At 44.9% G+C, this 15,109-nt stretch overlaps 1 protein-coding gene across 3 annotated transcripts in view; it reads right to left on the bottom strand.

Moving 5' to 3' along the window:
- Window positions 1-10,009: 10,009 nt before the first annotated feature.
- Window positions 10,010-15,109, bottom strand: part of PPP4R2 (protein phosphatase 4 regulatory subunit 2) — a 32,444-nt gene continuing 27,344 nt past the window's right edge. For 2 of the 3 annotated variants that reach the window (XM_086618927.1, XM_086618926.1), the window contains 4 exons: window positions 14,635-14,709; window positions 14,081-14,224; window positions 13,236-13,504; window positions 10,010-12,257 (listed from right to left, as the gene is read on the bottom strand). In XM_086618927.1, coding sequence (XP_086475053.1) covers window positions 11,944-12,257; window positions 13,236-13,504; window positions 14,081-14,224; window positions 14,635-14,709 — 802 coding nt within the window. In that variant the 3' untranslated portion in view covers window positions 10,010-11,943. Of the gene's footprint in view, window positions 12,258-13,235; window positions 13,505-14,080; window positions 14,225-14,634; window positions 14,710-15,109 lie in introns of those variants that run through there. The other variant, XM_086618928.1, reaches the window with a different exon arrangement.

The following is a 15,109-nucleotide window of genomic DNA, read 5'->3' on the forward strand; positions in this document are numbered from 1 at the left end:
GCCCGCACCATCACACCTCCTAGCTGGGAGGCTCCTTTCTCCTCTCCATGCAGCTGGTCTAGTTCACTTCTAGCAAATGCAGATACTGCTTGCACTGCTGTTTTGGGCAGCACAGATGTATTGCATGGCCTAGAGGAGAGCTCATCTGTCCATCTGCCTTTTTAGTTCACCTGCACAACATCAAATTTGTTGGTTTGGAATACTCTGTGGTAGCTATATGGTTCATACTTTCTCATGCTTCACTTCCCCAAGGACATCACCTAATACTTTTTTTTTTTGCTGTGTCACCCAGTGATAACACAACAATCCTGTGTCAGACCCGAGAAACCACTACAAAACTGCTTGCTGGTGTCTCATGAGAGTAAGATGCTCTGTTGGAAAGTGAGTTTGTTATTAGTTGCTTTGCTCATGAACAAAAGCCAGTCAAAGCCATACTGCTTCCTGAAGACATTGCACTCTAGAAGCTATTCCAGTTTCCTAACAGAAGACAGTGGCTTAAGTCCAAACAGCTCACACACGACAGGCACAGTTCTCTCTTTATCCATTCAAAACAGAGGGCAGTCCTTGATCTGAAGCTCTAGTCAGCGCAGAGCTACCTAGCTCAAATTCAGCTGGAGTTATTTCAGAGCTGGGTTCGTGCCTCCTTCCCCCTTAGATGGAAGTACACCCCCCCCACACTACTGAAACACAGATACTCATCGTTACACTACACCCACAGCCCTTTCCTTTCCCACAGGGCACCACATCATCAAGGACAGAATGCCAAGGTTGAGTCCACCGATTATCCGAAGGCACCTGACACTACGCCCTAAGGCTACAAGGCACTCTGACACAGAAGCCTCTCTCCCTCCAAAACCACCTTTCATTTGTCAGGTCAACACCCCAGCCACTTTATTAACACATCAGCTCTCACCACATCACGTAGCTTTCCTTCAAGTTAAAACAGATTTCATAGAATTAAAAACAGTAAGTCAAGCTCTACTAAAAAAGGCAGAATCAAAGAGAAGTTCTCAGGCATTACCATCCTTACCTGCACAGCAACAGCAAAAACCACCTGCCCCTTCAGCCTCTTTTTATCCTACTCCACTACCGCTAGGCTGATGAATTTGTATGGCTACCAGCTGACAGACCTTCTCCCAGCTGAAAAAAATTAAAAGTTAATAGAGAAGATCCCTACTGCATACTCACGTGAGAGGCTGTTTTCAAAGTCCTCAATTTTTCACTGAGGAACTGTTTTTCAATTTCTAGTTTTATTTGTGTTACTGTAGAAAACTGTGACTAGCCTATTTTACAAATATCTGGGAATTCATTGGCAGGCACTACAAAAGATACATCTATATAATGATCCTCTTCCGAAGATTTCTTATGAAAACGCAAAGAGCAGGTTAATGTTTTTCATTACGTTCCTAAATTGGAAGTTCATTTTATTATTTAAAAATTAGGTAAGCATTTAAGAATATATAAAGTTGAAATGCCCACTGTAAACATTTTAAATGGATGGGAAGAAAACATTTATGTTTAAAAATGGGTTATTTAGCAACTGCAGAGTAACTTAGGTCTAAAAGATCATAGAATCATAGAATCATAGAATGGTTAGGGCTGGAAAGGACCTTCAAAGGTCATCTAGTCCAACCCCCCTGCAAGAAACAGGGATATCTCCAACTAGATCAGGTTGCTCAGGGCCTCGTCCAACCTGGCCTTGAATGTCTCCAGGGATGGAGCACCACCACCTCTCTGGGCAACCTGTTCCAGTGTTCTACCATACATACCTCTCCATATTCCTATAGAGAAATACAAGCCAGCACTCCCGCAATAATGCCTTGGCAGTGCAAAACTCCAGTGTTCAGAGAACAATCTCCTTTAAGATCACACAGGCAAGACTTCTATTTTCCGTGGGGTATTTTAGCAGCGGTACTGCCAGATCTCTAAGCAGAGACTCTGCACCCAGTTCTAGTCTTTGCCACACACAGGCCCTCTGAATACGTATATTTAAACAAGATAGCCAAGACCTGCAGTCAGAAAGAGAGATCTGAAGAAGAAGGCCTTTGGAGCATGGAGCACAGCTCTTTGACTGAGTTGAAAGTCAAAGAGAATGCAGAAAGGAATAAATAATCAAAAGAACAGAAGTAGAAAGAAGCTGGTGAGACTCTGAGAGACACAGATCTACTCTGATATTCATAGAGCACCAGAAAAACAAGGCATATCTTTTGTTGTTTAAAGTAGATTTTGTTGTAAATTAGACTTCTACATAGAAAGAAGTGCCTCAGAATAATAGAAGGTTTTTATTGTCCACACGACTTTAATTTATCCCTTGTACAACAGAAGAGTCAAAGTTGTATGGGTCCAGAAAAAAAAAAAGAGCAAGTTTGGGCATGAGCCAATAGCCCAGCGATCAGAGCAGTCACCTTGTTGACATGTGCCAACATCCTGCTCCCAGGGTTGTTCAGGAATTTACGTAAATCACTCTTGGACTAGACCGGAGAGTGCAGTCACTGAGGAGGAGGAGGCCCCAGCATCACAGCATCTGAAGGCAAGATCCTGGGTGTGGTAACCACGTGGCAACAGGCCCATGTAAACAGGGACTGCCACTCCTTGCTGAGATTCCCAGGGAGATAAGTGACACCAGTGAAAAGCAGGAGTCTCCCTGTGTCTCCCACATAAACAGTCACTTGATGGAGAACCCAGCATATCTCCTGAGCATCCTTCGTTGTTAACAAAGTGCAACAGGCCCAGGAGTTCAGGAAAGAGGACTTGACGTCACTGGGGCTCACTTGTGAGCAAAGAGTAAATATGAAACACCTGAGGAGAGTGACCTCAAAAGGAAAGGCCTGGCACTCAAAAGCAGATGCACGTTAGAAGAATTAGGATACATTTATCTTGTGGAAATGGGATGGAATAAAGAAAGTTTATAATGAACATCAGGGGAAAGAAAACCCAGTCCTGAAAGGCAAGTACATTAGAGAGTTGAATTATCTTAAACACCTCAAGCAACTGAGCTTTATCACGTCTCTTCCAAAACGCGGATCTCTTTGGCTTTAGGTACCAAAAATAAGAGATAAAAAGAAACTACACGGAGAAAGAAAGAGAAGACCAATTAATCTCCCACTTGCCATCCAATTCCTTGCAGGAGGCATCCTCAGCTTCCCAGATACTACATCTGAGCCCCAGATTTGACATTGTGGATTGGATATATTTTGATTCCAAGGGCAGAGCAAATGCTCGATTGCATACCTTCCTCCACCAGCAGGACTGAACCAGTTCAGTGAAACTTTAGCCGAATAAAACAGAAACCTTCCAGAAACGTAAAATTATAAGGGGGGAAGATTAGAGGTAAATCACCTGAAGAAGCCATCTAGTCCACCCCAAACCCCAGGGCTGGGCTCCATCACACAGAAGAATGTGGGGAGAGGGGCTTTGAGAAAGCTGGGTGAGCTATTCCATCACATCGCTTATCCTTACCACTACCCCAACAGCTGGCCTCTTTACCTACAGTCATCCAAATCCATGACTCCTTTTCCTAAGCGCTACGGGCAAAGAAAGCAGATCATGCCCCTCCTCAACGCAGCACACAGCACTGAAAAGCTTTCTATTACCCAGACTGATTCCATGAGACCCCTTCCACTCCCACAGTCTTGCTGCAATAGCTTGTGCGATTTGGGGAACCGCAGAGAAGGAATAGCACGGAGGGCTGAAAGGCTGGGAAATGATGCCAGGTGTGGTGCACTGTGCCTCTTCTTGTCATCTCCCGTCGAGCTGGGCTAGCAGCACACTTGCTGTGGAATCCCTGACAGGATGGGTATGGCTCAAGGAAGCAGGGATTTCACCTTCAACCTGTTGTAACCTGCAGGTACAGTAACAAGGTTACGGTACTTTCCACCTTTAGAGTAGGAAGGAGCAAAAATTTTTTGCAACACTCATCAGATATCCCCACAGCATCTCCAGCGCCTGTTTTACTGTACGGTAGCATTTGTTTATTCTAAAGCTCCACCTCCTGGAGCCATGAAGTTGGTGCAGAAACGGCTCGACTTTCACTTGAAACAAGGGTGCAAGTTAAAAGAGGAAAGTTTGCTAAAGTGTGAATCTTAAAGGGGCAAAATTTAGAATTATAAAAGTATGCCTGGTTGGTTAGTTAACAAAAAAAAAAAAAAAAACAAAAACACCACAACAAGCAAACAAACAAAAACCAACCGAAAACAAACAAAAAAAACCAAACAAACAAACAAACAGCTTTAATTTAGAAGTCAATGTAGTTTCTCAGCACCGGAGAGCAGGATGTTCGCCAGCGCTGCTGCAGCAGCTCCGCAGAGCCCGGCGCACCGAGGATTTGCGGCTGTTACCGGTGCAAATACCGAACGCCAATTACGACTCCTTTCCCCCCCGTTTACTTCATCCTCCTTCTCACGGCTTCGCCCCTCCCACCACCGGCATTTCACCGCGCACCCCAGGCGCTGGCCGGAGCGGTGCCCCGGAGGGCCTCCCCCCCCCGCCCGGGCCGACCCGCCGCCGCCGCCCGGCCCCGCGCCCGCCCGCTGCCTCGGCCGGGCAGCGCCCCCGCCCGCCCGCAACATGGCGGCGCCGCGGCGCGTTCCCGGGGCGGCGGCGCCCCCTGCCGGCCCCGCGGCGGCGGGAGCGGGCGGTGCGGGAGGGGAGGCGGCGCAGAGCGGCCGGGACAAGGCTGCGCGCTTTTTTCTTCTTTCTCCTTCTTTTTTCTTCCTTCTCCTTCTCTTCTCCTTTCTCCTTCTCTTCTCCTTCTTTCTCCTTCTCTTCTTCTCCTTCTTTCTCCTTCTTCTCCTTCTTTCTCCTTCTCTCCTTCTTTCTCCTTCTCTTTCTCTTTTCTCCTTTTCTCCTTTCTCCTTCTCCTTCTCTTCTCCTTCTTTCTCCTTCTCTTATTCTTTCTTCTTTCTCCTTCTCCTTTCTCTTTCTCTTCTCCTTCTTTCTCCTCCTTCTCTTCTTCTTCTTTCTCCTTCTTTCTCCTCCTCTTCTCCTCTTCTCCTTCTTTTCTCTTTCTTTCTCCTTCTCTCCTCCTTCTCTTTCTCTTCTCCTTCTTTCTCCTCCTTCTCTTCTCTTTCTCTTCTCCTTCTTTCTCCTTCTTTCTCCTTCTCTCCTTCTCCTTCTCCTTCTCCTTCTCTTCTCCTTCTTTCTCCTTCTTTCTCCTTCTCTCCTTCTCCTTCTCCTTCTCCTTCTCCTCCACCCATCCTGCGGAAGGGGCTCAGGGAGCAGCTCCCCCGGCCTGGTCCTCCCATGACTCTCCCGTTACAAAGCCCCGGCGCGGGCAGCGCGCTCCGGAGCTCGGCTGCTCCATGTAACCGTGTTGCTCACGAGCACGAGCGCTGCCTGCAAGCGCAGAGCGTCTGCCAGGCCTTTCCTGGCACTGCCAGGGGAGTTTTGCTGTCGGCTATCACAGACCTCTCCCCTCCTCGGCAGACCAAAATTTAGCTGCTCCCGAGCTCCTGCCGAGCAGCCGAGGCACGAGTGCCATCAGGGGAAGGCAGGCTTCCATCTCCTGGCACAGCCCGCGGCCCCGCATCTCCAGCCTCAAATTCTTCCGTGGCTTCACCCTGCGTTCCAGAGGGCAGCTCCACACCATCCGCTCTCAGGCTTCTCATTCTGGGAAGCGGATTGCACTGTTTTCTCACCCTGCTCACCTTTCCGGGGAATCTACGTCCCGCTTGCGAGCTGACGCGCATGTGCTGGGTGAGCCCAACAGCCATGCAAGCGATGCTCTGCAGAAGGCTCTGCTTTCTCATCATCCCTTTTTTTTACACTCATGGTTTTGTATTCCCCAAGATTACAAAACAACTTCAAGAAGGGCTATTTGCCATCCTCCAGCCTGTTTTGAGTCTTTTTGTGATACGTTTCAAAGAAAACGGAATTGTTCTACTGCACAGAAGTGGACAGTCAAGAACCAAACGCTCAAGGAAACCCCCCTGCCCTGTCCTGCTTTGGAGCTCCCCTTCCTCAGTCCTGTTTTGTGACCAGTGTCCAGAGGGGTGTGAACATAACGAATGGACCAGGAAGAATTGAACAACCAGGAAAATCTTGAACAACAACAGAGCCCATGGCAAGACTGGCAGCTACTGATGCCGCCAGGCGGCTTTCCCAGTTCCTTTGCTGGGTTCTACCAGCAGCTCATCGCAAGGGCTGGTTTCACAACCATTCGCAGAGCTGCTGAAGGACAGTCCTGGGGCATCTGTCTACCGGATTACTGCAAGAGACTCTAGGGACAGTGAGAGGTGAATGGAGCTAACGCCGCCTGAGAACATGAGTGTTGTGGTCAGGGATTGGAGCAGACTCGGCAGCAGGAGCTGAACAGCTGCAGATTGGAGCTGCTGACTGCTAGAGTTCACACAAAACCCACAAGGATGAGCCACTTCTGTTACACAAATACCAACGTACACTTCCCCCCCAGGACCCAACACGCAACTACTGCACTGCACTTTTTGAATAAATACAAACTATCAAAGCAAAGGCAAAACAGGATTAGCTCAAAGATAAAGTTTGGGCCTTCCGATTTCATTGGCCCAGTTCACTGTCCTCATCCCCAACACAGTTTAAGACCAGTATGAACCCTGCAGGTATCTGCTCTGGGCCCAGTTCTTTTCCAGACTCCATTAACAAGACAGCACTGTAACAGAAAGTGCTCCTGAGAGCACAGGCAGAGCACAGCGAAGGGAAAAGCACTGGCAAAGACTTCATGGAACAAGACGAGAATTCAAAAAAATCTTTAAAAAAAAAAGAAAAAATTGGAAAAGGTACAAAAGATTGCGTGACATAGCTGGAGGGAGACAACAGCGGAACAGGACACTTCTGGCAAAATCAAATATACGCCACAGGGCATCATGGCTCAGAAACAACTTGGGCAGAAGCTGACGGAGAGCCTGGTGGAGCACAAACCGAACGCGGTCAAACATCTCGGTGAGGCGCACACACGACGCGGGGGACGCATCACCCCGCGCCGCATGGGCGGCCCCAGCTGGCGTACCGTGTCCTGATGGGGATCCAGCGGTTTGGGAACGAGGGAGACAAACGGGAGGAGAGCAGCGGCTCAGAACAACACACACCATCAGGGAGAGTTGCGAGAATGGTGTTCGGTTAGTCCTGCAGGCACACAACGGGATACACCAGCAGGGTTTCCAGTGCACCACAGCAGGAAATTGGTGACCGGGCGTGTTTTTGATGGTGTGGAAGCAGAGAAGGACACGATGAGGAATCACGGCTTCGTTCGCTGCTCGGGTGATTTCTCTCAGCTATTCGGTGACGCCCTTACTGACCTGCAGCCTGTCCCGGCGGCTGTCTCCTGCGGCGCTCCCGAGGGCCGGACGCACCGCGCCGGGGCCGGCCGGCAGGACGAGCTTGTCCCGGGAGCCACGCGGGTGAGGCCGGGGAGAGTGCCGGCCGTGCCGCGGGCTCCGCGGCGACCCCTCGCTGGGGAAACGCCCGGTTTCCCGCGGGCAGCGCTCGCTCGCAGCCCCGCACCGGCCCCGCGCCGAGCCCTGACTGAGGGGCCGCGCGCGGCCGCCGCCAGGTGGCGCCGCAGCCGCCCGCGCTCCCCGCGCGCAGCCCGCGCGCAGCCCCCGCGGAGCAGACGGCACCTGGCGCGTCTGTGCTCGCGCGGTGCTCACGCGGTGCGCACGCGGTGTTTAAGTGGTGTCCACGCGGTGTTCACGCGTGTTTTACACCGTGCTCACGCGGTGTTTAAGTGGTGTCCACGCGGTGTTCAAGCGTTTTTTACGCCGTGTTCACGCTGTATTTCACACCAGAGCACTGCCGTTGCCGAGAAGCTGCCCCCACCCAGGTGGGAACGAAGGTTACGGACCATTAAACACTCGGGAGTTTCCTGTTGTACCAGAAGACACGCGTATGCCATACCGCCAGCCCGAGCCACTCGTACCGTGACAGCGTTCAGTCGCCCCCAGATCTCTCGTAATTCGCTTTATTTACCTGCAGTCACACAGCCCAGCGATTACAAATGGGACCACAGAATAAAATACACAGGGAAAAGCCCGGCCTTGAGCAGCTGCTGTCACTCCTCACTCATGGTAAGAATTCCCAAAGGCCAGAAGCAGTTCAAGAACTTGGTCTATAGTTTATTGCAATAAACGCGGGTGGAAAAAAGCAGCTTTCCCGAGTGAAGGTGAGGACAGAGGGTCAACTTACAAAAGAAATAACGCAACAGTTTACAGCAAACCGTATGGATCAGTCGGTAAACGATAGTCCAAAATTTGGGGAGTAACTTCGGGCGCCGCGTTCGCCTGTGTGAAAAGGTCGTTCGGAACCAGAACGTAATCACCATTTCTGTCCGTAGAAACCAGAACATCCTCTTTCAGCCAGACCACACAGGGTTGTTCCTTAACCTAAAAACTTGACTCCGCAGGACACTAGTTGTTGGCAAGAATGTTTTTTGACAGGCTGCAGGAATCCTGGAAATACGGTGCCAGGAGCTGTTCGCAAATACAGCAATGAAGACAAAACCCACCAAGAATCATCACCGCCATCAGCCTGCGGGGAGGCCCAGCAGCAGCATTTCACCGTACAGCAGGACAGAGAGCACCAACGCACAGACGAGACAACCCACATGTGCAAATTTCAGAGCAAAGCCCCTGTTAAACCGCGCACATGCCAAAAGAACACACGTCCACCAACAATTTGCTGGTGTCAATGTCCCTGAGGCAAACGAGGATGAAGAGCTCTGATTACAAAAAGTTTACTAGTTACGTGACAAAACGCGGGTCTCTCATAATGGCAGGGACGTAACCGGACTCCGTCAGTACTCCGGACTTCTTCCGTGCTTGTCTAACTGAAAAAAAACTGACCTCAGACACATTGAGATGCAAACAACCTTTAAACCCTTCCTAGAAATGCACCATAGGAACCAAAAACGCCAAGGGATTGCAGAAGGGGGTTTTGTACAGCTGTAATCAAGAGAAGGCATTCACTCGAAACAAAATCTTTTTTTTTAATTAATCACTAGGTCACCACTTATTATTGCAACAGAAAACTCATATAAACGAGATTCTATCAGGCCTCAGCTCTGCTCCCCGCCCCCCCCCTACAATTAACAAAGCAGCTAAAAATAAAAGCTGGATTCTTTCTACCCACCCCAGAACAATCTTGCTGGAGTCAAGACACAGCTTCCCAGCGAACCGCTCGAGGGAAAACACAGCACATAAAACGTACCTCACGGACTGAAGCAGCAGCAGAAACACGTTTAGCCCGTTTCCTGCAACCCCCAGACTGGGCATCAACTGAAACACAACGCCAATCAGCTTTTCCAGCCGGGAGTATTTCCCACTGAAACGTTCAAAAAAGCAACACTCAGCACTGCAGACAGAGCTGCCTCAGCCTTGGAAACCCTCCGGACACAATTTCTGTATTTAAAAAAACCAACAAACTTTGTTCAAGCAGAATAAGCGATGCTCTCTGAACAGCTGTGTACAGAAACACACTCTGGGGTAATCAGGGAACTTAATTAGGTAATCTGGTAAGTAATTAGGGAACTTAAAGCACCCAGATTTTGAAAAACGCAAGCTATGAAAATAGATTCAATGCTACACTTCCACACACACGGCAAAGCCGGTGTGTATCCGGGGGTGTGCAATGCCTCTGGCAAAATAGGGCTGTGCAGAAACACAGTAGGGTTTTGGGTTTTTAATCCACATTAAAAAAAAAAAGTGAGGGAAATCTCTGGTTTAGTAAACGCAATCTCTAAATACAGGCACCCTTTTAGTACCGAGATGTTTACTGTGATGTTAAAGCATGATTTCGATTTTTATTAGTCATTGCCCAAAAAAATAACCTGCAGATACAGGAATGGATCCACACCTCCAAGTTCTCCTGCAAGTCTTGACAACGGCAAGTCTTTTTAGCGGCACTAGTGCTGCTAAAACAAATGTATCGGAAGGTCACAGGTGCTTAAAGAACAAGTTTATTGACAATTTTCTTCACAAAGAAACAGTCTAAAGAAAATTTCAGAAATCTCTAAACTCAGAATTTTAAAAATTTTGTTCTCATTGGCAAAATATTCCCACCAAAAAAAAAAGTGTAAGATGTCACTATATTTTTAAACTTCTCTAATTTCAACATTTTGGTTCAGTCTTTGAATCTTATAATACACATCCAACCCTTAAGCACAATGAAAATGAATCAAAGTACAATTTTCCTTCCATAAGGGGATCTCCATCAGTTGTTTTTTCTTTTTTGCAAGCATCTCCCTGAATCTTGTCTGCTTAGAACCTGATAGGTAATGTCAGCAAGAAATAACTTTATAAATATCCCAACTGAGCTGAATTATTCTGGTGTTAATCAGAAACCTAGATTTTCCCAAAGTGATACAAAGCATACCATGTCGTACAAGAAACTATCAGCATGCATTTCAGAGGTCATTTTTGTACTTCAGGTATGAGAACTTAAAACCAAAGAGGGACAATTCTGATAAAAATGTACTCAGGTATTTCGTAACATTAATATTTATTGCTTTATATGAATACTGTATTGAAAGCCCAAGCATTCGGTTTACACACGGAAATTATACAATTATATACCGTTTCACAATGGCAGTGAGCACTCATTACAATCTACAAAAATCTACTTTACAGAAATTTAAAAATTCTAAATATCAAAAAGGTACAGTTGAAGAAACAGGTATAAATTTGGCAGCCAGTAATTGTGACTGGGAGGTTGCAGCTTGCATGTCTTTAAATATGGGAACTGGAAAATACCGAGAATTTAAAGCAGTAGTTTGTGCTTTGAGCTGGTTTGAAAAAAATGTAACACTGGCTGTCAAAGTCGCATGTTCAAAAATATTCCGTTCACTTCCAAAACGCTGTGCAAATCGTGATGGTTTCTATGCACCCCTGAGCCTTGCGGGTTGTTTAGCTCACGTATGTGACTACAGGCAGATGTTAACTCTTCCAGTGCAGCGGTGTGATCATACTGGTGCCACCTGCACACCTCAGAACCATTCGGAGACTTCTCTACGATATCCACAGCGCTCCAAGAAGCACTCAAAAAGGAAAGTACCTGTTCGTTTCTTCCCAGATATTTTCTTATCGTATTTTCAAACATTTCTTCTACAAAAAGGTTAAGCTAATGTTTTGATTACAACGTTCTCAACATAAAGCACATTTTCTCATAAATAAATGAAATCCTTTCACTCAGGCACCTCAGAAGTATACAAAAATGTTGTAATCTGAACAGTTCTCTTGGAATGTGTTTACTCTGGTGTTTTCAACAATGTTAGTATTTCCAGGGTTTCACACGGGCCAGATTTCATTTGTTGTGTTTTCCAGAGGCAAAATAAAACGCCTTGAGGTGTGAACTCAGCTTTTTCCTATAGAAAAAGTATTTTCTGTATTTGTCTTTTGTAGAAACGGAAAAACATACCATTTCCCCCGTAGAACAGCGAGGGTACACATACATGTGCATGCGTGCGCGCGTGTGTGAGAAATGTAACACATTTTAAACACACAACATAAGGTTTCATAGTGTGTATTCAAATAAAAATCTGGAAACCAGCATGAAACCCTATATTTCACATGTCAAACGTTGAAACTGTAACCAAAATATGAATTAACTGCTATAGCTGTCAGAAAAAGACTAGACGAAAAGCTTTCTTGCTTACATACAACTAGGTGTGGTAATCTCCAAAAAAGTTGTCAAAATTATAATTACCTTCCAGTTTAAAAACTTTTATTCTAAATAAAAAAAACTATACACAAACCACTGATTTGACCAAACGAAAGTTCAGCGGTAAGCAGGACCTGAAGGAGCTGGTATTCACAGTTCTTATCACGTACAACTCTTTCAAGGTTCAATCCATGGAGAAGTTTATTTTACAACCTGCTTCTTTTTTGTAAAACTAAAGGTCCACTTTATTACATAAAATTATTTATACAGTGTAAAACCGGAGCTCTATGGAAAATACTGCATCTAGGTGTATTTAAATTAGTCTTGCTCCATAGGTTCATCTGCAACTTCTGTGGCTTCATCGCTGTTTTCCATAGGGGTCTCTGAGGAAATTTCCGGAGTTTCACTGGCGTACGACCCTAACTCTTCCGTTTCACTGCAGTCAGCTCCACTACTGGCAGATCCACTAATTTCACTGTCATCCGAGTGTAAATCCTTCTCTGCTCGAGACTGATCTGACTCCTCCATTTGGTTGCTCTCCTCAGAGGTCTCTTCATTCACAGTTGAGGATTCAGTGTCTTTTTCTTGGTCTTTTCTGTCTGGACCAACATTTCTGGGAGACATGAAGGACTCTAAAATGGTGAAAGTACAGTATTATTAAGGCATTTTAAAACAAATCTTCATCCTGCTGCTTTCCATCGCCAGCTACGCCAAGCAACCCTTATACAACACAGCCAAGGACAGGAAAAGCTGACAATTCCTGATTTTATTAGAAGTATTAGCCAACTTCATCAGAATAGCCAGGATCAGGATAGCCAAACTATCCCAATATACCCAAACAGAAAGACAATTTTTTTTTTTTAATTAAATAGATTGCTTCACTTAATATTAAGCTTCAGCAGACAAACAAGTAATTTTTTCTTTTTTTTTTTTGCCTTCAGAAGCAGTCTTTTGGAAATGTTGAAAGCATTACTTTTTCAAGTGTACATCCATCATGATCTAGAGGAACATTTTACAAATACGTGAGCCATGAAAAATAAATTTTAAAAGGAAACTTTAGAGAATATTTGAAAATAGATCAGTTTAACTGCAGGTTTTGGTTTGTTTTTTTTTTTTTTTTTTAATTTGGTACAGGGCATGCCTTAGAGTGATTTAATTTTCACTGTTCTAATAGGCCCTGGAGAGATTATTGCTCAGCCTCCTCAGTGAAAGAGCATAACTTTATTATATCCATATTTAAGTATTTTATTAATAATAAAGACAGTCAAATATAGATATGACCCATCCCCCTTCTGGAGAAGAGATCAGGGTCTCATCAGAAGTTCTCAAGAGGAGACTCCCAAATTCTTGGTGCATCAGTACCACCCCTCATGTAATTTACTGCCTAAGAAGATTAAGTATCATTTATATAAATTCTGAAATTGAGATGCAGGACAAATTAAAAAGAAGAAATAACACAATTGCTAAATTATGCAAAATTGAAGTATGGACAAGCAATTCATCTTTACGCACAAGTGGAGGCATTTTGGCAATTGGTCTCCAGCAAAGAAAAATCCCAACTCCTTGGGAAATGCAGAGAGCAAAGACGATAAAAAACCAAAAAGAAATACCTTCCTCCTTGTCCTCTGTACAGTGCTGTCTGGCACAAGTAGCATCTTTTTCTTTATCCTGAGATGTAGAGGATGTTTCTGTCTCTTCCCTCATGCCTAAAGAAACTTCACTGGAGGCAGTTTGGTTAGGTGCATCTCTGGCTTCCCCTTCCTTGTCAAATTTAAGTCTTTTTACCTCATGTCCCTCTGCTTCTGCAGGATCATCTTCAGAGTGCTTATTTTTAACCGGGCTGCTCTGAGCACTTTCTGATTCAGATGCTGGTGATTCACTATAAACAACAAAAGCAGCTGCAGTTATTGAAGAAAAACATGCTGTATCTTGTCATACTTTAAAAAAAAAAATTAACAGCTATTCCAAGTTAAACACTCTTCGAGAAATAAAGGTAGAACTCACTTCACTTACTACATAACAAAACCTCAAAGCCATCACTCCTCCTTTACCTGGTTGTTGATGGAAATGCAAAGTGATCAGGCTACTCTGGTGGGTCCAAATTACTGTCAGAACCAGTGGCAAACGTTTATGAAATATCATGCATATCTGGTTAGAGCTTAACATCCTGACACAAGTGTGGTACCTGAAGTTCTGAACTCTATCACTCACTCTTCATTTTTACTATACATCCCATACTTACAAGAGGTGTTAGTGCAACTGTGGAAGCCTGAGCTAATAGTTATCTAGACAGCCCAAATAGTAGTATGTACACATCTAATCCTGCTGCAGATATTAGTATGTTAAGACTTAATTGCACATGCCTTAGATGGCCGTTCTCTTTCAAAACACTTTTTAAATGTAAGTGAAAAAAAACAGTAATAATAAAACTCAAAGTACATTACTCCTCACAAACCTGTGTTTTTTATCTTCTGTTTGCTGCAAGCTTGATTCTTTATGTTCCGTGCTGTCTGGCAAACCGTTTGTTGTCATAGGAGCTGACAAAGAAACCTTCGGTCGATTTACTGGTCTGGGAGTTCCAGGACCATTTACATTAGATCTTTAAAAATAATAATAAAAAAATTAAATCCTTTTAGTAATTTGTTCCTAATAGGCAGAAAGCAACTATAACCTTGTTTTAAAAGATTACCAAAACAAAACAAAGATCAGATACTTTGCTATTTTATACTGAATAAAATATTCCTTGCCTACAACATGAAAACCATCACAAAAACGTCAAAATACAAAAAAAACCCTCTAAACAATGAGCTTACAGGATCAAAAAAATAGAGTACACTGTGTATGTCCAAGCCTCCACTTCCCTCCTTCCCCCAGTATTCCATGTCGCATCCCATTTTTAAGGCTACTTATTTGAGATCAGAATAGGTAACGATAAGGAATCTGAATCACCTATTTCCAGAACTACCTTGCTTTTATCCAGAAAAAGTTAACTTTGGAAACTAAACTTACCTGTCAGAGTACCCTGGTGAATTTCCTGGGAACATAACACCATTCATCCGATTTAAGCTATTGGAATTATTTTTCCTAACAACAACAAAAAAGAGTAAGAATTAGAATGTTATGAATAAAGGAACTTTAAATTACTTTAAGCTCGTTTGCACAGAATACCCCCCCATCAACTTAAACAGTCCGCAAGAGGTTCTCTACCAATACACTATACTGGGGAAACAGGTTAGGATATGAATTTATGTTATCAAGGGGTATCCATTTTTCCCACCACCAGCTGCGGTGTGAAATCAGAGCTTAGTGCTCAGGGATAATGCTGAACTGTACCACACATCTCATTCCAAAGCTGGCTTGTTCATTTCCAAAAGACTACTAGACCACTGTCACTACTGTCGACTTCGCTGTTGGTAACGAGAACTGAACTCTGCAAGTCTGTCTTTGGGGTATTTCTCTTGCTGACAGCAGTTGTGTGTAAGAC

The sequence above is a fragment of the Tauraco erythrolophus genome, chromosome 12 (genome assembly GCF_009769465.1).
Source record: "Tauraco erythrolophus isolate bTauEry1 chromosome 12, bTauEry1.pri, whole genome shotgun sequence".
In the NCBI taxonomy this organism is placed as follows: domain Eukaryota; kingdom Metazoa; phylum Chordata; class Aves; order Musophagiformes; family Musophagidae; genus Tauraco; species Tauraco erythrolophus.